Source organism: Pimephales promelas, chromosome 10 (genome assembly GCF_988280905.1).
Source record: "Pimephales promelas chromosome 10, fPimPro1.hap1.1, whole genome shotgun sequence".
Lineage (NCBI taxonomy): Eukaryota > Metazoa > Chordata > Actinopteri > Cypriniformes > Leuciscidae > Pimephales > Pimephales promelas.
This window is the reverse complement of record NC_142778.1, coordinates 9,890,778-9,915,053: the sequence shown is the minus strand read 5'-3', so window position 1 is coordinate 9,915,053 and position 24,276 is coordinate 9,890,778. Positions and strand designations below refer to the sequence as shown.

The window sequence follows — 24,276 nt, the reverse complement described above, 5'->3', positions numbered from 1 at the left end:
TCAAAATAAAGTTAAATTGTAATATTTAAATCAGAAAGTCTCAATTTATATGTCTGTAAATATGTTAATGGTTTTATACTTAGTTTAAATAAATGTATTTTAAATACATTTTGGTACAAGCTTTTTTCACTGGGGTATGCCAACAGAGGAAATTGTGTTCAGTAAAACATTTAATCTGAAAGACATGTCCTGGTTTTGATTCATGTTAAGTTTGATTAATTTTTCCATGTCTCAGTTGGAAAACAGTATCCTTAGCATTTTTGCATCTACAGTAGTATTAAATGTATATAATTATAGTTCAACTTGAAGAAAATGTAATATTGACCTTCAGCCTGCTGTTGGACAAAGTATCCCAGCGTGAGCGCCATGGTCTGTGAGTCCACTGTGTTCAGAAGCTTGGCTGCAGTTGTGCCAAGCAGTGGGGTCTCGTTTTGCTGGGCATAGTAGGTCATCTCAGCTGGGTTTTTTGGCCCATGCACACGCCTGATACTAACCATCTGAATGCAATGAAACACAGCTTGATCATTTCCTGTAGACACAGATTTATTTCATAACCCTGAAATCCTTTTTCATCAAACAGTCTGCAGGTGGAGACTTTAGCTGCGTCACAATTCGCTTACTTATACTATGCCCTAAAAGTATGTACTCTTTTTGTGAGGAAAAAGTACATACTTTTGAGTGTGTAGCAAAAGAGTAGGCAAGCTTTGGGACATACTATCACATCATCTTTAAAGGGTTAGTTCACCCAAAAATGAAAATTAAGTCATTAATTACTCACCCCCATGCTGTACCAACCCCGTAAGACCTTCGTTCGTCTTCGGAACACAAATGAAGATATTTTTGATTAAATTTGAGAGCTGTATAACTACCACATTGGCTCCTAAGGGACTGCCTCTTGACGGCCCAAAAAGTCAATGAAAAAAATGTTTAAATATCCCAAGTGACTACCGTGGCTCAACTATATGTTTATCAAGCGACGCGAATACTTTTTGTGCGAAAAAACAAACAAAAATAACGAGTTTATTCGACCATTTATTTTCTTCCTTGTAGGCCAGAACGAGACTTCCTTAGATTTCCACGACGCATGCGCGAGAATTGCAATCTGAAGTAGTGTAAGCTGGTGTAAGCAGATCGCAAATCTCGCGCATGCGTCGTGGAAATCTAAGGAAGTCTCGTTCTGGCCTACAAGGAAGAAAATAAATGGTCGAATAAACTCGTTATTTTTGTTTGTTTTTTCGCACAAAAAGTATTCGCGTCGCTTGATAAACATATAGTTGAGCCACGGTAGTCACTTGGGATATTTAAACATTTTCTTCATTGACTTTCTGGGCCGTCAAGAGGCAGTCCTTTAGGAGCCAATGTGGTAGTTATACAGCTCTCAAATTTAATCAAAAATATCTTCATTTGTGTTCCGAAGACGAACGAAGGTCTTACGGGGTTGGTACAGCATGGGGGTGAGTAATTAATGACTTAATTTTCATTTTTGGGTGAACTAACCCTTTAACGGACAGCTCTGTCGCGTGCTGCGTGCATACTGTCACCGTAAACTGCCCTGTCAATCATCGTGTCACAGTTAAAATCCTCCATTCTATCTAATTTTATTTCCTACCGTTTCATGTGCCAGTTGTGGGTCTTTCATGCTCTCCTCGTGTTTGCAATTTGAATATAATGATGCATTAAAAACGTAATGGCTAAACGTGTTTTTTTTTAAAGTTCACAATGCTGCTGCAAATGGAATATAATGTGGACAACATTGAATAAATTCAATTTCGTCAGGTTAGATGCTGATAATTATTCACTCAAAGCTCTTTATCTAAACTTCTCTACACAGCCGCGGGGACTCAATGTCTGTAGTTTTTTAACACTTTTTACTCGTGTTTGTAGTTCTAACCGAATCCTCGTCCAAAGCACAATGGTTTGTGGGCAATATCAGCCGTTAGAGTGTTCATCGATCTGCACTTCGGATTCTGACCGGAAAAAGTAGACCATCCGGGTATCTTTGAAACACTCATTTCAACATACTACGATTTGGGACGTACTAATTCTATTTTCGAATACTATTTAGGACGGATAGTATGCGAATTGGGACGTAGAATTGTCAGGTGTCTGAAATCACTTTCAAATCACGGTAATCATGCTGACTGGCGACAGCCCGTGAATCATTAGTGTGAATGATTAACGTGTGACCTGGATAAGGTCGCCTTGCAAACATGACAATATCCTTTCGTCTGAGGAACTGTTTGGTAGGTAGGCCCCGAAGCATGGCAGGAAGACGCAAAATCTCGTTCCCTGTTTTCAGGGAACATATGTTATAGTCATAAACTGAGATGTTCCCTTTTAAAAGGGAACTCACACTGCGCCGAATGACGCTTTGGGGAACGATATAACTGCGCCACCATGCTAAGGGGAGCGCATGCCCATTGGCAGTGACAACTGTCAGAACCAGCAATTCAACGAAACGCTAGAACCCCTGGCCCTCAGGTCACACTGGGCTGTCAGTGACAGCATTCCCTATGGCCATAGCCCAAGCTATATATTCCACAGGAACTCGGAGTCGTTATTTTTGTTTGGTTTTTCCGCACAAAAGGAATTCTCGTGGCTTGATAAACTTAAGATCGAGCCACTGTAGTCACTTGGACTATTTAAATTATGTCTTTGATAACTTTTCTGGGCTGGCAAGTTTCAATCCCTTAGAAGCCTATGGAGGAGTGATCCAGCTCTCAGATTTAATAAAACATATCTTAATTTGTGGTCCGAAGATGAAGTCTTATGGGGTTGGAACAACATGAGGGTGAGTAATTACTGTCAGAATTTTCATTTTGGGGTGAACTATCCCTTTAATTTCAAATCCTGATTGTAGATCTCTAAACAAATTTAATTTGAAGGAAAAACATATGGAAATAGTATAGTTTGGCCAATTTCCAATTGCCAAACAATGTATTTTCACATTTTCAGCTAAAACTGATTCAAGTAAGAAATGGCCATTGGCCTATGGCCATTTCTTACATAGGGTTTGTGAATCTGTCTTCCAGAATTAATGTATTTAAAAATATATATATTATTTATTTGTTCACAATAAATTTGCTCAATACATTAGCACTTGGAAGTTGTACCTGGACAGTGTAACTGCCCACCGTTGCTGCCCTTTTGAAGCGAACACCTTGCTGATGTGCCACCATGAAGAGCTCAGCCAACCGCTCCTCCATCAGACTGGCAAAGCTCTGGTACTGTCCTTCCAGAGAGGAGTTTTCCACATCCTGAATCACTGGAGAGAAAGAGGGAGAGACATTAAAGAGTTTTGCTGCAGAGCAGAGTTTCTCATCACTGGCCGTCTGGCCCTCAAGTTCTGCATAATTTAGGTTCTTAAAAACACCTGAACAAGCTAATGTCTTCTGGATTGCTAAAAAGTTATGGGCAGATGAGTTTGATCAGGGTTGGACCTATACTCTTCAGGGCGGAGGACCTTGAGGGCTAGAGTTGCTGCTTAACCACTGCTATAGAGTTTTGCTCACAGTAGTTACTTCTTAGTTATGTTCCCAGGTGAAAAGGAAATATATTTAAATTGTACTTATTTTGATATACTTAATGTATTTTAAGTGTACCGTATTAAATATGTATTAAATGTGCTAAATTGAAACAACTTCAAGTATATTAAGTGTACTTTAATATGTATTTAAGTTCAATTTTAAGGTAATAGTAATATATTTTATTATACTAAATTGTGCTAAAATGGAACCATTTTAAGTACATTTAATGTAATATAATAGCACTTATTTAAAGTGTATTTTAATACACTTTAAATAGACTTTAGAAATACAGCATTAGTATATTTTTAGCTTCACATTAATGCGTTCTGAGTATATTTTAAATATAATTTCAGCTTATTAATAATGTATTAGTAGAACACTATTGGACCCACTATTAACATATTAAAAATATATTTTTCCAAAAACCATTTAATATAAAAATAATATATTTTAATGTATTAAAAATACATTTAAACATTTGAATTCAACAAAACCCAATACAAAAATATTTCTACAAAACACACAAACACTCTTTGAAAGATAAACTTTAATGCACTACATCAGTAAAGCATTATGAAAACTAAACAAAATACATTAACATAAAATGCATTGATTTGCAGAGGTATTAAACAGAACAAAAATAAATAAATAAATAAACTAACTGAAAGGAGTAGTTCACTTTTGAAAAAACTTTTGGTGATAATTTACTCACCCCCATGTCTTCCAAGATGTCCATGTCTTTCTTTCTTCAGTCGAAAAGAAATTAAGGTTTTTGATGAAAACATTCCAGGATTTTCTCCATATAATCACTGGGAACCAAACGGTTCAGGGTCCAATGGCTAACAGTCAATTTGTCGTGAAAGCATGAGAATTGGCTCAATTGCGAGAGTCTTGTGCTGAATGCTTGAGAGTTGGCAGCCCTGACAAATCTTTTTTCGAGTCAATTCATTCATTTCGTTCATTGAATGAACCTAATGACTCAGAAAAAGATTTGTTAATTTTAATGAACGAGTTCAAATAGGAAAATCATGAACATGCATAACAGAACAGAGCAAGGCGACCATTTGAGCTTATAAAACTTAAACTTGTGGGGTTTTTTTTTTAAATGACCGATCGTTTCGCTTGATAAGACCCTTATTCATCGTCTGGAATCGTTTAAAGCCCTTTGAACAGTTTGCACAGAAACGTCTTTTGGACCTTGAACCGTTTGGTCCCCAAATAAAGTCCATTATATGGAGAAAATCCTGAAATGTTTTCATCAAAAACCTTAATTTCTTTTCAACTGAAGAAAGAATGACATGGATATCTTGGCATGGGGGTGAGTAAGCTATCAGCTAAAGGTTTTTTTTTTTTTTTTTTTAAGTGAACTAATCCTTTAAGTCAAACAAAGTGAAATACAATAGCAAAAAGTAAAGTGGCCAAATCTTGAGTAAAAAGAGAAGTTCGTGACTTGTTCAGTCTGCCATAGACTCTTTTGGGGATATCAGAAACACAGAGGGAAATCTGGCAAGAATAAAAAAAAACAAGCATTAGTATAAACTTGTTTATTTATAATTCTAATAAAAAGCTGTCACTTCGTTACTTAATTCAGAACACTTAATGCACAAAAAGTCAGATATAATTATTATAACAAATAGGATTTTTCTTTATCATAAAGAATTTTCTAACCATTTCTGAGGTTTCAGGAAGACACAGCTCAGATGATCTTGGGCTTGAGCTGAATGAACCTCGTTTCATGGACTCCAGGGCCTCTTTGAGAGATGATAATATCCCTGGAAGCTCTATAAGAAAAAATAAAGTCGCATGTTATACAAAGTTAGGGCAGAACAAACACTAGTTTGTGTTCTTCATATATAATTTGTATTTTGTTTAAATGGTAAAACATATTTAATGAACCATTACTGTAACTTCCACGCTATTATTTAAGTAATTATTCATTATTAATAAAGACAGAACGTTCTATTGAAAGTTACAAGTTGGTGACAGCTGATAACGACTTGATTAAATGTAAAAAAGCTGAATACCACACATAAAATCATATAAATCAGTCCCTCGAGAAAAACACGATTATGCGATTGCATAATTCAATGCATAATCAGGCAAAATACATATTCATGCGGGGGACGCAATTTTTCAAATACGTGTTAATATATAATAGGTCACTTAGCTACTTAGCTGCTACATGACACACTATTGACTGTTTTTGTTGTTTTTCACCAACAAAAAGTTACAAATCAAGAGGATCAACTACTACTTACTCGACTTGACCTCATCTACTCACGGTTAGGTTTAATATAAAAAAATGTCTTTGCAGTGTGCAAATTCCTTGGTTAGGCTAAATATTAAATATAAAAACTCTCATTTCATTATTTAACATCGTTTTAATTTCCCAGTGCAAGATATTTAATAATTGGTTTTATGAAAGCTTATAGTTGGTGATTACAACTTAATTTATTTATCGAATTGACATGAAAACTGACAGCCTACTAATAATTAATTAGATTTTACTATGAATTAAATATCACAAATGTGAAAGTTTTATTAGAGCTTAAAATATATTATAATATTTAAAACACAAGTTACTTAGGGACAATCAAGCCTGTCGTGTAATCACCATAACCTTTTTTCTGAAAACACAGTGTGCAATGTTTTTATAGTTATGTCACTGTCTAGATCTATAACAATTAAGTTGATAGACGTCAATGGATTAACTCGCTTTAGTGTCAAATCAACAGAAACGCCAGTAATCCACAGAACATCGTCATCAACTTCTGAAAATATTTTCTAAAAACCCAAAGTGAGAATAAAGCCAATTACACTAATCACTTAAACTAATAAACTTACCACCAAGAAGTAAGATCTTTTCTGGCAGTATCTTGCTCTGTCCATGTCGTGGCGGCGCAGCTCTGCGTTGTCCTCTTCACTGCTAAATTGTTCGCGGGAGCTGACGACCTGGTAATCTGCTCGTGTGTTCTCTTAATATTAGATCGGTGCTATCCACATTCACTAGGTCCGAGTCAGTGAAATAACAAAGCAAAATTTGGAAAATACATGATTTCTGTTGAAATATCCGAAGCTAATACCACACCACAGTGACAGACAAGTCAGTATCCGCTGTCCGCGCCCCGCCCAACATGTAAGTTCAAATGGCAGTGTGTGATTGGACAATTGCCGGCAAGCTTGTTTTGAAAAGATTGGCTCTGATTGGTCCAAATGAATGCAACTGGAAATATTAACTAACATCCACAAAAAAGAAACAACTCTGTTAATATAAACCTAACATGCTTTATAACAAGTTTTTTTTATTCATTTTGGCTAAACAAATGTAAGAGTCAAGCTTTAAGAAATTTATTTTGTTTTTCTAGTACCTGATCTTTTATGTTGATGTGTGCAAGTACTGGTATTCACTTGTTTTGTGGAAAAGACTATTTGATTAATTAATGCAGAAGTATAGAAGTGCATTAGGCTACTTGTTAGTCAAATTTTAGTGCTTTTCATAATTATAACAAATTAATTTAAAAAAGTTAAACCTAAAACACATAATATAAAGTGTGAAATACATATACATTGAGTTAAGTGTTGGTAGTATTACAAAAAGTGTAGTAGTTTTTGGTATATTTCTTAAAAGCTTAACTGAGCACATATTTATAATTAAAGTGCTACTTCTAGTCTTTGTAGAAATATACAATTAATTTCGATAGATGTTTAATTGCCTTCATGTTAGGAAGGGAATTAAAGGGACTTGAATTTTTAAACTTGAAGTGAACACAAAAATACTTTAATTTAGCAACAAGTATGCTTTCTGTAAATACACTAAAACTTCACTAAAACTATGTTTGTTTTTAGCATATTTGGGTGATTCTTCAATTAGGGGAACTTTTATGTCCCCAGGTTATACATTCATGTTAAAAATACAATATTATAAAATAAACAGTTTAGTTATTTAAAATTATATTTATTGTACCACGAAAAAATTTTATACACTAAAATCAGTATGATTTCCATTTTTAAAATTATTTTCATCACTAATATTTGGCTATTCAGGCCTTGTCCCCAACCCAGACTTCAAAACTTGTCTGCTCTGAAAATGTGATAAAATTTAATCAGTTCATTAAAAAATTACAATATATGTTTAAACAGTAACTTTAAAAGGCACTTGATGCATAATTCGGGTTAATATCTGTGCAATTTGTGAATATTTTTAACAATTTAGTATTGTCCACAAAAATACTGTCATTACCGCAACAGTCTATAATTACAACAAGGATATTTCTGAGGGTGAGACTTGTTTATCCCGTAACCATGGAAATGAAGACTAGAAGTGGAGCACATGTCAGCCATGAAAGAACAGTGAAATTTGATGTCTGAAAAAGTAAGTTATTTAATCTTGAATTCTTTCTGATCATGGAGTAGACTTATTCAGCGTCATTACCATAAATGTTGTAGCAGCAATATTTTGATACATTTATATATACATTCACGTGATTTATGTGTATTTAAAGTTTTTTTTGTACTAGCTGTTGAGTAATGTTAGCAAAACCATGACCTAGCATCTTTTTTCCTGAAAAAAATTAAAAATGTCATTACCGCAACACGTCATTACCAACACACAACTTGTTGTGATGGTAATGACAAGTGATGGTGGTAATGACATGTTCCATGTCACTATCTATATCATATTGTGTGTTTATTAATTAAGTTAAAGAAGCATAATACTGTGGTTTTACAGTGAAACTTAAGTGATAGGTCTTACTTCATAAAACAATTTTTTCTTATTTTTTTAACCAGAATGGCTTCCAAGAAATCAACAGAAAGGTCTAGAGATTATAGAAAAAAATTGAAGGGAGATCCTGTAAAATATCAGCAGTATGTTTACAGAGAAAAAGAAAGATACAAAAGAAGAAAAGAAACAGGAAAGCTTAAAGTAATCTCACACTTTAAGGCATTTTTCCACTACACAGTACCAGCTCGACGGTGTTAGGCCTACCACTCATAAGTAGTGTGGAACCTGTGTTAGGCTGGGTCCATATGTTGCGGTCCCTACAGTGACGGGAGTGTGTGATGCAAATCACGCACGCCAATTACATTGGCTCGTTCAATAGTACTCGAAGAACATAGGCTCTCTGGCGCGATCCCCATTCAGTCAACAGTCGACTACGTCCTCCGTTCCCTCCTTCAGGGAACGGTGGGTTGCATACGCAACCAGGGCGATTTCTTTTAACAACACTCACCAAAAGTCATTATTTTAAGCCTTTAAATTTGCTTTACGTATCAGTGCACTTTTCATTTATGTCATTACCAAAACACTATGTCATTACCAGAACAGTATGTCATTACCGCCACGTTGCTTAATTTACAGCAAATGTACCTTTAAAAATGTTTTATGTTCAATCCTGAGGTGCTACATGAAAAGCCTAATAAAATACTCATTCACCTATTCAAAGAAAAAACATCTAAAATTAATTTTCCAGAAATTAAACAAAAGTGTGCTTTGACGAACACAGAAAAATACGTTTTTATGGTAAGAACAAGAAAATATCCGTAATTCGCTGAGTGGAAACATTTTGTTTTTTATACGCATTGTTAAAGGTTAAAAATATTTGCAAGATAAATGAGTTTAAATGATCTCCTTGATACATTCTGTGCATTATAAGACTTTTTGATGTTGTGATGGGAATGACATTTTGAAGTGCCAGTTGACAAATAGATATAAAATACTCAAATAATATTTAGGCTCAGTTGCGGCCATTATTATATCTTTACATCAAAACATGTAAACATTGTCTTGACATAATTCTAACAAAATTTAACCAAATTTCATTAATCAAAATCTAAGATGGCAAAATAGCCCCCAATTGAAGAATCACCCATTTCTAAAAGTGTAATTAAGTGTATATTTATTATCATTGCGTTTCTAGTAAAACATTTTTAAATATAATTAAAATATGTTTGTATTTAGCATATTTCTTAAAAATGTAATTAAATACCAATGTACTTCTAGTACACTTTTTAGAAACATATTTAAAGCATGATTGCCATTAGCATATTTATTAAAAATATAATTAAGCACACATTTATTACCAATGTACTAATAATATACTTTTTTAGAAATACATTAAAAGTATGCTTTTCTATAGTGTATTTCTTAAAAGTGTATTTAAACATATATTTATTACCAATGTACTTCTAATATACTTTTTAGAAATACATTTAAAGTATAATTATCATTAGCATATTTATTAAAAATATAATAAAGCATACATTTATTACCAATATATTACTAATATACTTTTTATAAATACATTAAAAGTATGCTTTTCTATAGTATATTTCTTAAAAGTGTAATTAAATATATATTTATTACCAATGTACTTCTAGTATACTTTTTAGAAATATACTAAAATGCAATAAAATACATTTTTAGTACACTTTAAATAAGCATGTTGTAAATACAAATGTATTATAAACACACTATTTGTATTTCAAATATATTTTTAATACATTTAATACAACGTCTTTTTCACCTGGGTTATCAACCAAATGATGGACATTATGACCAAAACGAGGATGAAACCAATGACAAAAATGACTTTGTCGTTGTGTTTGTTAGTATTTTCAAAGTCAAAGCATGATAAATGAATTTGTCCCGTACCAATTTATGAATATTAGTTTTATTCAACACGCTCAGATCTTGATTAACTGATAAATTACAGAGACAGTATAAGAGATGGGTTGTTGTGTTGACATAGAATGGAAAGACATTTCAAATTATCTAATCTTGCCATAGAATGGCAGCATGTTATTATACGTATTATACAAACTCACTGGAGCAAATGGCTTAAAGGGTTAGTTCACCCAAAAATGAAAATTATGTAATTAATGACTCACCCTCATGTCGTTCCAAGCCCGTAAAACCTCCGTTCATTTACGGAACACAGTTTAAGATATTTTAGATTTAGTCGGAGAGCTTTCTGTTCCTCCATTGAAAATGTATGTACCTTATACTGTCCTTGTCCATAAAGGCAATACAGACATCATCAAAGTAGTCCATGTGACATGAGTGGGTTAGTTCGAATTTTTTGAAGCATCGAAAATACTTTTTGGTCCAAACATAGCAAAAACAACGATTTTTTTCAGCATTGTATTCTCTTCTGGGTTATGAGCTTCGTTTACAGTCTGTGACAGCATGTCGCGGATGTCCTAATCGTCCTAATCGGGCGCACAAGATAATACATCAGCAGCGTCATTGGAATCGTGAACGAGCAATGACAGCAATGACAACAGAAACGGAAGAGAATACAATGCTGAATAAAGTCCGTGTTTTTGCTATGTTTGGACCAAAAAGTATTTTCGATGCTTCAAAAAATTTGAACTAACCCACTCATGGCATATGGACTACTTTGATGATGTATGTATTGCCTTTATGGACACGGACAGTATAAGCTACATACAATTTCAATGGAGGAACAGAAAGCTCGTCGACTAAATCTAAAATATCTTAAACTGTGTTCCGAAGATGAACAGAGGTCTTACGGGCTTGGAACGACATAATGACATAATTTTCATTTTTGGGTGAACTAACCCTTTAAGTATCTGTTATTCATGTTATGTGAAAATGCTTGTAATATAACACAACAACAAAAGTTTCCCACGTTTCACACATGTTCTAACAGTTTGTTTATGAGGTTTTAGGAGTATTGTAGCTTATTATAGAGGATCTTAACCTATACAGAGTAAAAACCTCAAACAATTTGATTTTACACCACATCCCTTCATATAATGGGAATGAGAGTGAAAATCATATATGCAAATATCAGTTATCCAGAACAAAAGCTGTGGGCCGATGTCAGAAAAGTCAAAAGAGTAAACAGAAAATAATCAAATTCTTCTAAATGAAGTTATCTCACTTATATGGCTGGTAATGAACTTTCATCAATAAGATAATTACCTGTGATAATCCAAAATGGCCTGGTTGCTACTGATGTGTTGAGGTTATGGTATTCCAGAGCTGCAGAGGAACGATAGTGAGAGGGGAGAGAAAGAAAGTGTTGTAAAGAAGAAGGGTAGATAAGAAAGCTTGTATCCAAATACATTGCTTTGATCCTGAGTCTAGAGGCTTAGCTAAGCACATCTTCTCTCCAACAGACAGTAGAGAGTCTAGCCGCATTCCCCAAATGAAACCATAACTCGATTGCACACTGGCAGTGTGATTAAAGGCTCTGGCTGACATCCTGTCTTCAAGGCAGAATCACTAATCAGCCAGTAAAATTACAACAGCTGTTGAATTACTCCACCAAGGTCTTCTAAGGTCTAATCTGAGGAACAACAGCCTAAGTGTTTTGACCAGCGTTTCATTTTTACAAGCATATGAATTTTTCAAATAAAATGTACTTTTTAAAACGCATCCATCAATTCCTCAAACCGATTTATCCTCTACAGGGTCACAGAGGTCCATTTTTTTCATTCGAAATAAATAAATATGACAAAATGATGACTTAAACAATGATGAAACTAATTTTGAAAATTATCAAAGCAGGATCAACCAATGCAGTGGGGGTATTTTTGTCTTGGTGGTTTGTAGTGGTGTTTTCCGTGGCTTGTATGAATCAGTTTTAAAGAAATGATTGCTTGGGTAAATGACTCAATGACTTATTCTTAAAGACATGTCTAAATATGACTACTTCAATACCTTATTCAGAAAGGCATGGATAAGGAATAACAAATTCTACCTCATAATAGGAAAAAATATTCTGATACTGTGTTTGCTGGATAAAAGGTGCTCCAGGGGAAATCAGCCATATCACATCGAGTGTGTGAAGTGAATGAGTGTAAACTTTATGGATGAATTTAGTAGAGTGCCAATGCTAATAGCTACAAATCAAATCCCATGTTTCTGTTGTGCGTCTCTCAGAAATCAGAGCTTTGTCAAAGTGCCAAATATAAACTAAAATAATACATCATACACATTTTCTACTATTTGATATGTCAATTTAAATGTTTTAAACCTTGTACAATATGATACACAAATGAGTGTTAACTTCATGAATGAATTAAGGACAGTGTGATCACAAATCAAATTTAGCCGTGTTGCCTGTGCCACTTTGCTGATGCATCTCTCAGAAGTCATAGCTTTGACAAGAGAGATATCAAATAAGATACTACATCATATATTTTCTACTATTTTGATATGCATATTTAAAGGGGTTATATAATGGTACATGCACTTTTTCAAGTTGATTACACTGATATGTGTGTTGGCAGTGTCTGTACACAACCATCATATAATGATATTTTTTTTTAAATCTCCTTATGTTTTCCCCGTCTCAAATCAAGCCGTTCAACCGTGTGACGTCACGCGGTCAGACGCCCTTCCCATGATTGTTGATTGACAGCAGCGTTTCAACACAGACCCACCCTAAGCGAGTTGTCATCATAGTTTGTCTTTGTTGATACGATGGAGCAGAATGGCGTCTAAGCGATTGTGGTGTTCTGTTATTGTTCTGGGTGTAATAACCAACACAGCAGTCATTTTGATGTTTCTATATATTCCCTCGATCAACGTCAATGCTTTTTTGTTTGCGCTAATCATTTCTCACCAGACTGCTTTATAAACGAGGGTCAGTATAAAGCTGGTTTTGATAAGAAACTTCTTGGGGCCGTCATCTTGTTCCGGGTCCGACTCCGGTTCAAACTAAGAAGGTTGCACAGACGTGTCCTCAGAGACTGCAGCTGCCATTCTTTCTCCAAAACGTACCCTCAACTGTTGTCAAGTCAACACTCCACTTGTATTGTGTCAAAATAGCCCACAGAACGGAGGGGCGGGGTGAGATAAGCTCATTATAATTTAAAGACACATGCACTTTATTCATAGCCTGACTTCGTCATACTCATATTCCTTTCGGAAGATGAGTCTGAAACTCCTCCGTATGGCTTTGATTATGAGGCGTGTCTTAACCGAACCAGGAAAAAAACCAACTCGGCACTCAATTGGATAGTCGGTAACCCTACAACCAATCAGAGCAACACAGTAAGTCAGCTACTTTGCATACAGTTGTCAACTACAGAACGTAGCCTAACTTTACTTATTTTAGAAGTTAAATAACAAGTGTTGCTTCTTTTACTTACTCCTCCATGAGTGCGACCAAAGGAGAAACCACAACGACCACAGGCTTTTCATTACATCCCATCTTCTTAACGAGCTGATAAGTTACACTTTTGCCGAATCATGTGGGAAGGACGGCAAAAATATCTTTCCGATCGACAAATGCCTTGATTGCAGTTCTCTGTTTGTCTATTAAAATTAATGCGCTGTCGATTTATTTTACAACAGACGTGACAGTGGAATCTATACATCTCAATTCTCCAGCTGCAGTCATCTCTTAGGGAAGACAGTTAAGCGCTCTTTGATAACGTGATGATTACCTCCTTGCAGATCACCTGTCCATCATCGTATAAAGCCCGCCCTGGCAATTTGATTGGCCCGAACGTTTTTTGCCTGATCATAATTACTCGTCAATGGATCGACACAACATTTTTTGGTCGGGAAGTTCGGTCTGGCATCCAGGCTACTTTATTCACTGAAAACAGAGCTGTTTTTGACCAGGTAAAATGAGTGTTTTCTTACAATACTACTGAGAATTTTTAATTAAAGTATATTACAAACTTTTCATTTAGATCCTAAAGAATCAAATTAACTTGTATAAAAATGGCATTATATGACACCTTTAAAATTTTAAACCTTGTACGGTATGAAATGTTTCTCTGTCTCACTCTCTCAGAGATTGCACAGCATGCAATTTTTATCTTTTACTTTTCAAATTTTTCTATCACTTTAATATATGAAGGGAACAGAATTACATTTAAAATGGGCTTCTAATTTCACAAACTTCCGGTTAAAGCCCAGACCACTTCCAGATGTATGGACGTATGTCCAAAATTTATTTACACCACATATGCTTATTTTATAGAATGCATTGTAATTATGGATATGTTTCTTACAAAAATGCATCCCTTTGCTTCGGAAGGCCTTTGTGAACCCCTTGGAGCCGTATGGATTACTTTTATGATGGATGGAAACGCTCATTATAAAGCTTGGAAGAGCTAAGATATGTTTCGATATAACTCTGATTATTTGGATGAAAGAAGAAAGTATACAGTATACAGTACATCAGTACAAATGCATCCCTTTGCTTCGGAAGGCCTTTATGAACCCCTTGGAGCCGTATGGATTACTTTTATGATGGATGGAAACGCTCATTATAAAGCTTGGAAGAGCTAAGATATGTTTCGATATAACTCTGATTATTTGGATGAAAGAAGAAAGTATACAGTATACAGTACATCTAGGATGGCTAGAGGGTGAGTAAATTATGGAATAATTTTCATTTTAGGCTGAACTAACTAACCCTTAACCAGGCACAAGCTGTTATACCAATACCCAGCCTTAGTTATGACTCTGTTCTGTAAATAAATGCATTTCTACTTAAGAAAATGTACATAAAAACATCATCAAAGTAAAGACAAAGCAGACAAGATAACTGACTGTGAGGAGAAAGCAAATAACCCACAGTCAGCATGAGCAAAAGTGTGACAGCGATGTGTGATATTGTCACCATCGCATTACAGTTGCTAGTGGAACCGTGTTCTTTCCACACAGACACAAACACAAATGTATCTCGGATTCCCAACTGTTAATTATGTTTCCTTGTAATTGGCTTTGATGTGCATGCTGTGCCCAGGCCCATGTATGCATGAACCTGTGAAGACTACACAAACCAAACAGAAAATGCTTCAAGAGAAGATGCTTGAAGAGAATCATCAATGTTATTGTGCCTCTATAATGTTTAGATAATTATGTCATTATAAACATTTTAACATTAATGCTGTTTATGTGTGTTTGTTTGTTTGTTTAATTAATATGAGACAGTTCAGATTTATAAATATCAACCAAAAATGAAATGAATTGTCAGTTATCTTTCAAAGGAACTCGAACTACGTCGACTACGACACTTTGGGGAATGCCCTTAGCGTGATGCATCTGAAGTATCATTGAAACTAATCCAATCCTGAATGGTGCTGCGTCATGACATAACATGGGACGGCATACACGGAAGCTACAAAGGAAAATTTTACATTTATTCATTTAGCTGACGCTTTTATCCAAAGCGACTTAGAATTGCTATATATGTCACAGGTCACACGTCTCTGCAGCAACTAGGGTTAAAGGGACACTTCACCCATTTGCATTAAGCTTTGTATCTTTAGAAACCCAGTCATATTTTTGAATGGTCATGGTTTATTCCCTTATTTCCCCCTGAGATGGGAGAAATAAGGATTTAAGTGTTTTACTTCCAGCTTATTATGATGTAAAAATCGTCATTTTGTGTCATAATAAGCAGGAAGTCACATTTCATTGAAATGACAGAGACTACAAACTTAGCTCCTCATAATTCAAGGGTGTGGGACCCACACATCCTACAGACCTATTACAGATCAGTGGGTGGGACTTCACTAGAAGAAATTGAAATCAATATCCGCCGTCTTGTTTTTGGAAGCTAAGCTAACAAGCGCTGTGGAGATAGGAATTATGACAATGACACAAGAAACTAAAGATGATATGGAAGAAGAGGATTTTGAAAGTCTGCTGCTCAAATCCGATGTTCGTGGCTATTTTTACGAGCCGCAATACAGTGAAGAGCAGCTGAGGCTGGTGGATGAACCGGAGGCGGCTGCCTGTCGGTCGAAGAGACTGGACTGGGTCGAGCTGAGGCGGACTGCTGTGCTTGTGCTCTCGTTGCATGCTACTGCCTACTATATGGACACAGCAAGAGTCCGTCTACTGCAGAGAATTTCAACAATGGCAATTTCTCCTGGACGAAATCTCTAAATCAGAGGAGCACACGAACGTTTGTGTTGTGATGTGAACCATCATAGTTTCGGCTGACTGAACAGGTATCATGCAGTAATACACCATAGAAAGAAATGCAAACGAGGAGTAATTCACTAATGAGTTTGCCAATATAACAGGCAAACTCGTATGCAGTTCCGGATTAGTGGGTGTGGCTTGCGGAACTGTGCTATGTGGTGCATTGTGGGTATTGTAGCCTTTCATACAAATGCACCCTTCGGTTATTTTCTGTCTTTTCTCGGTCAAGAGGGCACCAAATTAATTTTTTTTTTACATTTTGACAACATAAATGATCCACTTTCAATAAATATTGATTTTGAAATGGATGAAATGCTCCTTTAAGTGTCTTGCTCAGGGACACATTGGTGTCTCACAGTGGATTCGAACCCGGATCTCTCACACCAAAGGCATTTGTCTCATCCACTGCACCATCACCAGCCAGGTGTTGAGCCAGTGAATGCTGGGGTGCTTCTCAATATCCCTCCTCGTCTCCTCGCTCCTCCGTCCTCCCTCCTATGACCCGGAAACCGATCGAGCTTAGCCATCTTGAAGGACATCTCAATTCTCTAGTTGCACCGTGAGGAGTCGAGGATCGAGGAGATAGGAGGCTTCCTGAGGAGTCATAAGCGAGGATACACAGGTGCATCCTACGCGGAACTGTTATATTGACTAAACGTGACGCACATGTCAATTCTCCTCCCCCTTCACATCAGTCACAATCATTTTAATTTATACTTTACCTTTGCAGTTTATATAAACCACACATCTCAGATATTTCAACAGTATAGCCTATCTTTATTATTATTTATTATGAATTTATTAAATAACCAAACTTCAACATCATAAGGGCAGATCCTTTTAGCGCTGCTGATGACACTGTGGAGTGACGCTCGAGTGATCAAGTATTCCAATGTATATAAAAAAGCTTTTATTCGATTCCTCTGTCCTCCTTTCCTTTCCTCGCTTCCTTCCCTCGCGTCCTACAGGGGGTGGAGCTGAGACGCAAGGAAAGGAAACAAGGAAAGGAAACGAGGATGCACAAATAAGAAATGAGAAGCACCCCTGGTGTTGTGCCTAATTTCGACCCCCTGCAAAAATATTACCCCTCTCATTGAAGTCTGCCTAATCCCAACCCCGCCCCTAATCCTACCTCTTCCGCCTCAAATAATCGTAAACCTACCAATGCTAAGGGGGGTAATAATTTAGCAGAGGTCGAAATTCGGCACAACACCGGCATACAATAGAGTTGGCTTTTTGCTCTTCAGCAAGCGCTCTGTATCAAACGGTCTGTCCTATTGTTTGTCCCATAAGAATTGTCCTAAATAAAGGTCTATATTGCAATACAGAATCTAGTGGCTCGGATCTTACGTTTGCCAAGGCACCGCGTAGACTACAGGTCTACTCTGCAAAAAAATAAATAAATAAATAAAGATTCAATGACTAGGATCTTGTGTTTGCAGAGGCAGCGCGTAAATTAAAGGTCTGCATTGCAATAGAAAATCTATAGTGGTTCGAATCTTGCGTTTGCCGAGGTAGCATGTAGATTATGGGTCTGCAATAAAGATTCTGTGTGGGTGTGAGGCATGCACAGTCAGCTCCTAAGGATGCTGGTAGTGTTCATTATATCTCGACGCACACAGCCGTGTGTTTTTGGGTGTTTCAGTCTCGCGTCTGTTGACTTTTTTCTCAAGAGATGAAAGCCAAATATATTGTGAATGACTCGAATCTCGCATTTGGCGAGGCAGCACATAGATTACGGGTCTACAATAAAAGGGACACATGCGATCTGTGAAATAATACTGTTTGGGTGTGAGGCATTCACAGTCGGCTCCAGCTGGCAGTTCTCATTTAGAAATACTGTATCTTGAAGTGTAGGCCTACATCCGTGCACTGTTGGAAGTTTCAGCCTCGCACCTGTTAACTTTCTTCTCGAGGGATGGAAGCCAAATATGTTGTAACGGCGCGATTCTCACGATTATGGCTGCATTTAATTATATTAAATACAATTTTTGGAATATTTTATGACTTTAAGAAGTTAGATATTTTAATTCAGCCTACCACCCAGACCTTGTTTTACTTATCCAGTGTTTATGGCTGCATTTAATTCTGAGGAATTGAAATGATGAGCAGCGAACGTAGAAAATTGTTTTACATTTTTCTCTGCTGGTCCTCTTCTTCAGGGTATCGAAAACAAGATGAAAATAGCAAGGCTGCAGCTCTAGCACCGCTGAGGTTTCTGGGTGACTGGCTGATTTTGACCCAGTCACAAGAGCTAGCAGTTGGGGCAGCATGGGGTTGAGACACAACATGAAAAAGAGCGTGTTGGCACATGCCAGAGAACCATGTTCCTGGGAATGGTGTGGGACTCGGTCACGATGCAGGTACAATTGTCTCCTGCACAGATCGAGTCCATCCTGGCCATTGGTGACCTTTGTGATCCTAGGCCAAGCCATCACTGTCAAACACAGAGAGTGTTAGGACTCATGGCAGCAGCGTCCAGCATCATTCCATATGGAATGAGGGCCCTGCAGTGGTGGTTGAAAACCAAGGGGTTCTCCTGAAGGGGATCCCATTCCACATGATCAAGGTTACGCGCAGATGCCTAAGTATCTATGTGGAGGAAAGCTTGGTTACTGCCCCAAGGCCCTGTGCTGGGAGCGTCATGTCATGGAAATCCCTCTTGACAGATGCCTCCCTCACGGGCTGGGGCTCAATCAGACAGGGCTCTGAGGTGCTTCCTCCCAGACCTCTGGGGTCACTATCCAGACAATATGTGGATGGTATCCTACTTGATTCATCATAGGGTTCTGAGATTGCGCCCTCAATCCAGATTGGCACATCAGATCCTCCTGTGGTCCCAGGGGAAACGATTATCTTTCAGAGCAATGCTCGTCCCACGGAACCAGAATCAAAAATCAGACATCCTGTCAAGGCAGGGGCTGAGGCCCGGGGAATGGACACTTCACACGAGGTGGTTAAGTCGATATTGAGAGGTTCGGCCCAGTGAAAGTGGATTTGTTCACGTCTCGAGGGAAGTTCCACTATCCACTGTGTTTTTTCTGTCACCTATCCAGCCCCAGTGGGGTTGGATGCAATAGTACAGATGTGGCCAAGTCTACGCCTGTATGCTTTTCCCCAGATCGCTCTGCTCCCATGAGTTCTGGAGAGGGTCTCTTGGGATGGGATAAGCCTACTTATAGTTGCCCCTTACTGGCCGGCCCGGGTATGGTTTTCAGACATCATAAAACTCCTGGCAGCCCAGCCTTGGCAGATCCCTCCGAGGAGGGACCTGTTTCCACAGCCCGGGGGCTCAATTTTCTCCTTCGACCAGACCTGTGGATACTTTGGGTCTGGCTCCTTTCACAAGGAGATTGTATGGCCTAAAGTGGAATGTGTTTCCACTTGGTGTAGAAAGCGAGGTGGATCCAGTTAACTGCCTGTTTGGATTCAGTGCTGGAGCTTCTCCAAGATCGCCTCTTGGCTGGTCTCTTATCTGGTTTGCGGCTTTCCACACTCCTCTGGCTGATGGGCCTCTGGGGAGATATCAGCTGTTCTTACATTTCCTCTGTGGTGCGAACCTCTGGAGTCGACTGAGGCCAAGAACCTTTCCCTCAAGGTAGCTTTTTTTATTAGCCATTACTTCTTAGAGGCGAGTAGGAGATATTTAGACACTCTCTATATCTCATGAGTGCGTGAAATTTGCTCCAGTTAACATTGAGGCTATCTTGCATCCCAGGCCGTGCTATCTAATGTGGCATGGCCTACGGTTCTGAAGGCTTTCATCCTCCACCTCACGTGACGGTGGATGAAGAGAGATACAATTTGCTCTGCCCTGTCAGAGCTCTCAGAGGTCTTCTTCATGGCGGAAGTCAGATTAGTTGCTGGTGTGCTTCGGGTCGCCCAAGGGGCTACCCGCATCCAAACAGACCATCAGTAACTGGGTCGTTTAGGCTATCTCTATGGCCTATCAGGTGCGGAGCTTGCCTTCAACTTTGGCCATGAAGGCTCATTTAACCAGAGGCATGGCGTCCTCTAGAGCCCTCCTTTCAGGGGTCCCGATCCAAGAAGTGTACAATGCAGCAGGATGGGATCATATTATATAGCCTGAACATTTCTTCTATGCCAGGCACCGTATTGCTCTCATCGTAAGTGTGCCTGTGCGCAGCTTCGCACTGGGACAGGCAGGGTTCATTGTGGCATAGTGGGTACTCGTTCCCCCAAAGTGTCGTAGTCCACACAGTTCGAATTCCCTCGAAAGGGAATGTCTCGGGTTATGACTGTAACCACGCCACCCCCCCTGCCTGGGAGCGAATTGCTCGCAGAAACTAACTCTGTTGTGTGCAGGCATCTCTTTGTAGCTTCCATGTATGCCGTCACATGTTACATCATGATGCAGCACCAATCAGGATTGGATTAGTTTCATTCATACTTCAGATGTGTTACGCTAAGTGCATTCCCCAAAGTGTCGTAGTCGACACAGTGTCTCGTTCCCTCCTCAGGGATCAAGGGTTACAGTCGTAACCTGAGACGTTTTGAATACTATACTCATACTACACTATCTAAAAAAGGAAATACAAATTGTACCAATTGCATTTGTTACATCTTAATTGTATAACTGAGGAATGCTAGAAAGCACTTACGCTCAGCGGTGATTAGTGGAGGGTAAAACAGGAAGTAGCCGACAAGTTCAGCGGTCAGGTGGCTGAGGAGGTTACTGGCTGTTGTGCCATTGAGAGAGACACTGCCATTATGTACCACATATATCAGAGATACAGCAGGAGTACCTAAAGACTGAGATGTGCTCAAGATCTGTGAGAAAAGAGAAGAGAGAAACTAAAAAAATATGACAAAAAATCAAATGCATTAAAGACCTTTTCCCCCAAAATTGTGAATGCATAGACACCAACCAACCTCATTTGACATGCAAAAGTTATAGTTTTAGAGGTTAATAAAGTAGTTTAAAGTAGTCCTTCCCACCTGTACAGTGAGGCTGCTATGAGAGTTCATCACTATGGCCTCAGCTTCAGCAAAAGCATTCTCCAGTCTCTGCTCCATCATCTGAGTAAATCTGCAGGACCTGAGGTCATATCCTGGCCCTACAAACCTCAGAACTACACACAAACATAAAGACATGCACAGAGAAAAATGCAGCACATACTCAGTGCCATCAGGCTACCATTCTTAAAAGTATTACATTTTATATACCATAGCATTGCAAAATGCTTGATCAATTTCAGATTTATTAAAGATGTAATTAAGCAATATCACATGCTGTGTTTTGGGTAAAGCATTACTAGTAACGCGGGTTACGTAATTAGATTACTTTTTTGAAGTAACTAGTAAAATGCATTACTTTTAAATTTACAACAAAATATTTGAGTAACTTTTTCAAATAAGTAACCTTTGTTGTCCAATTTATTTACTGACACGTCTCTTGTTACTTTTAACGAGACATGTCAGTAAATAAATACAACGTCTGTGGTGACACCATAAAAGGGGTCCATGCCAGTATGCCATATTCCAAGCCAAATGATAGCTTTGAAGAACAGACCAAAAGTTATTCACTAAAAATCTTCACCGCTTCTGCAGCTCTCATATATCCCAGCATGACATTATGTTTCGCTTACAAGACACTTGAGAACTAATTTGTCATATTCTAATTCTGTTTGAGCCTCTTATATTGAGGTTCTTTCTTCCCTTTATTTTTGTGTTCATAGTTCATATGTTTAGCTCCCGTTTCCTTAGTTGCCTTGGTTTCTGATTAGGTCCTTGTTTGTTTGGTTACTTGTTATGTTGTTCACCTGTATCTTGTTTTGTTACTTGTTATCCTGTGTATTTATTTACCCTTGGTTTGCTCAGTTCTCGGTCAGTTCTTGGTCTGGTTCCCAGTGTTTAACTGCAAGCTGATATGCTGCCTTTTGTTTCTCCTGTGCCTTTTTTCTCTTTATATTTGATTGAACTGCCATTTCATTTCTGCATCATGATTCAATTAAGCTTAATTTAAATGACACCCAACATCACTTGGACAAATAGTATGGTCTCACAATGACAATGGCTGTATTATTAAATGGATATGTAAAAAAAAAAAAAAAAAAAATATGTGTGGCAGCTTTGACACATTTGTGTGGTGACAGAGATTGAACTGTGAGCCTGACCTGTCTTCAGCATCAATGAGATGGCAGGGCTGGGTCTCCAGGGGACTGCTGGGATGGGAATCGCCTGCACCAGCGGCACAAACTGCCGAATGTCTGCCATCAATCTCTCAATACCATAGATGCTAAGAGCCTCCACCACCACTGAGGCAGTGTACACCATCTCTCCATGGGTCACATAGTAACCGACCGTCACGTTAGGCACACTGGAGATGCTCTCAATCTGGGGAAGGTGAAGAAATTTACAAGAAACACTGATATTAAAGGTACATTCAATACTTTGGTGATCATTTTAAAAGTTGTATACATTGAGATATAAATGTAAAGTTAAATACAGTAGGTTCACTACACACTGGAATGAATAATTTACTGAAAATTGAATGTGAGTATATATGAAGAGTTCAGATGCAAAAGCCTCTAAATGCAATTTGAAATTTTCTTCTTTAATGATGATTTTTATCAAACTTGTATATTTAAGTTCAGTAATTTCACTTAAATAACAATTAATAGGTAATTATCATTGCCATTTAAGTGAAATCACTGAACTTAAATATACAAGATTGATAAAAATGATCATTCTAGAAGAAAATTTCAAATGGCACTTAGAGACTTTTGCATCTGAACTCTTCATATTTTCTCTGCCACTTCTTTTTCTCTGCATCATACTATTTAGGACTGACTGCTTTAATGTATTTGCTAACAGGATCCTTGGACTGAAACTTTTTTTAATTGTGAACAGAGGAGCTTCTTTGCATTTTTATTATTATTTTGTTATTATCCATACCTTTATTTTTTATTATTGCAGGTTAAGGGGTTGGGGGGGGGGGGGGGGGGGTGTTACGTCACACTTAATGGCAATCTCATAAAGGTGATCCGCAGGATACTGTTTTAGCGACGCTTGCATTTATGTAAGGAAGCCAACAATTTACATTTAATTTACACAGAGAAAAACTTAAACAAAGATTTTAAAATAAAAAATAGCCCATTTTCAGTATGTTTTACTAAATATGAACTGTTTGTGTGTCTGTTGTGTTTAACTTGTGTTTAACTGTCTGTTGTGTTTAATCATGCCTAACATAGGCTATATGTATTTTCCCTTGTGTAAAAGAAGTTTATTCAAATGTGCTGTACAGTAAGTATACTTCTTTTACAATAAAAAATAAGAAAGTACACTTTCAGTCAACTTACTTTATGTACTTCTCAGAAGTATAGTTAAAATTGCACTTAGTATACTCCAGGGCTGCCAACTCTCACGCACCGATTTCTCATGCTAAAGTGTCAAGCCGGTCAGCAAAATACCTGAAAGATAAGTTTATCTAGATCCACCAGTTGAGCCACTCGTGATCGACTAGTTTTACCGCAAATTAGTTAAAATATCCTCTAATATAGAGCGAGCGTGCAAGTGAGACAGATGTTGAGCTCCTAACTGCGCAGACGCAAAACCATGAGCCGAAGCACATTCCTCTCTGCACTCTAAGCGTTCTGTTATCACTCCGATTTCGTCCACTACGTGTTTTCCAGTCTCACTCACAGGAAAAACTGCTCCGTGTTCAATCGATTTTAAAAGATAATCTTATGTTTTACTGACTTTTACTGACTGCTCCCCCACAAGAAATTATTTTACATTTTAAGGTTAAATGCATCAGTCTCGTGCTCTTTGAGAGATCAAAATTAAGAGCTTCAACCCATG

The 24,276-nt window shown here is 37.6% G+C and overlaps 1 protein-coding gene and 1 long non-coding RNA gene across 2 annotated transcripts in view; both read right to left on the bottom strand.

The window, feature by feature from the left end:
• Positions 1–24,276, bottom strand: part of kiaa1549lb (KIAA1549-like b) — a 149,578-nt gene that overhangs the window by 55,326 nt on the left and 69,976 nt on the right. The window contains exons 5-10 of the mRNA XM_039681654.2: positions 22,590–22,809; positions 21,412–21,545; positions 21,075–21,243; positions 11,476–11,535; positions 3,114–3,265; positions 326–497 (exon numbers count right to left, since the gene is read on the bottom strand). Of these exons, the coding sequence (XP_039537588.2) occupies positions 326–497; positions 3,114–3,265; positions 11,476–11,535; positions 21,075–21,243; positions 21,412–21,545; positions 22,590–22,809 (907 nt within the window). The remainder of the gene's footprint in view (positions 1–325; positions 498–3,113; positions 3,266–11,475; positions 11,536–21,074; positions 21,244–21,411; positions 21,546–22,589; positions 22,810–24,276) is intronic.
• On the bottom strand, positions 4,875–6,826 carry LOC148977309 (uncharacterized). The gene is made up of 3 exons (XR_016169860.1): positions 6,372–6,826; positions 5,196–5,308; positions 4,875–5,030 (listed from the first exon to the last, which is right to left on the bottom strand). It is a non-coding gene; the product is annotated as an uncharacterized LOC148977309 (long non-coding RNA).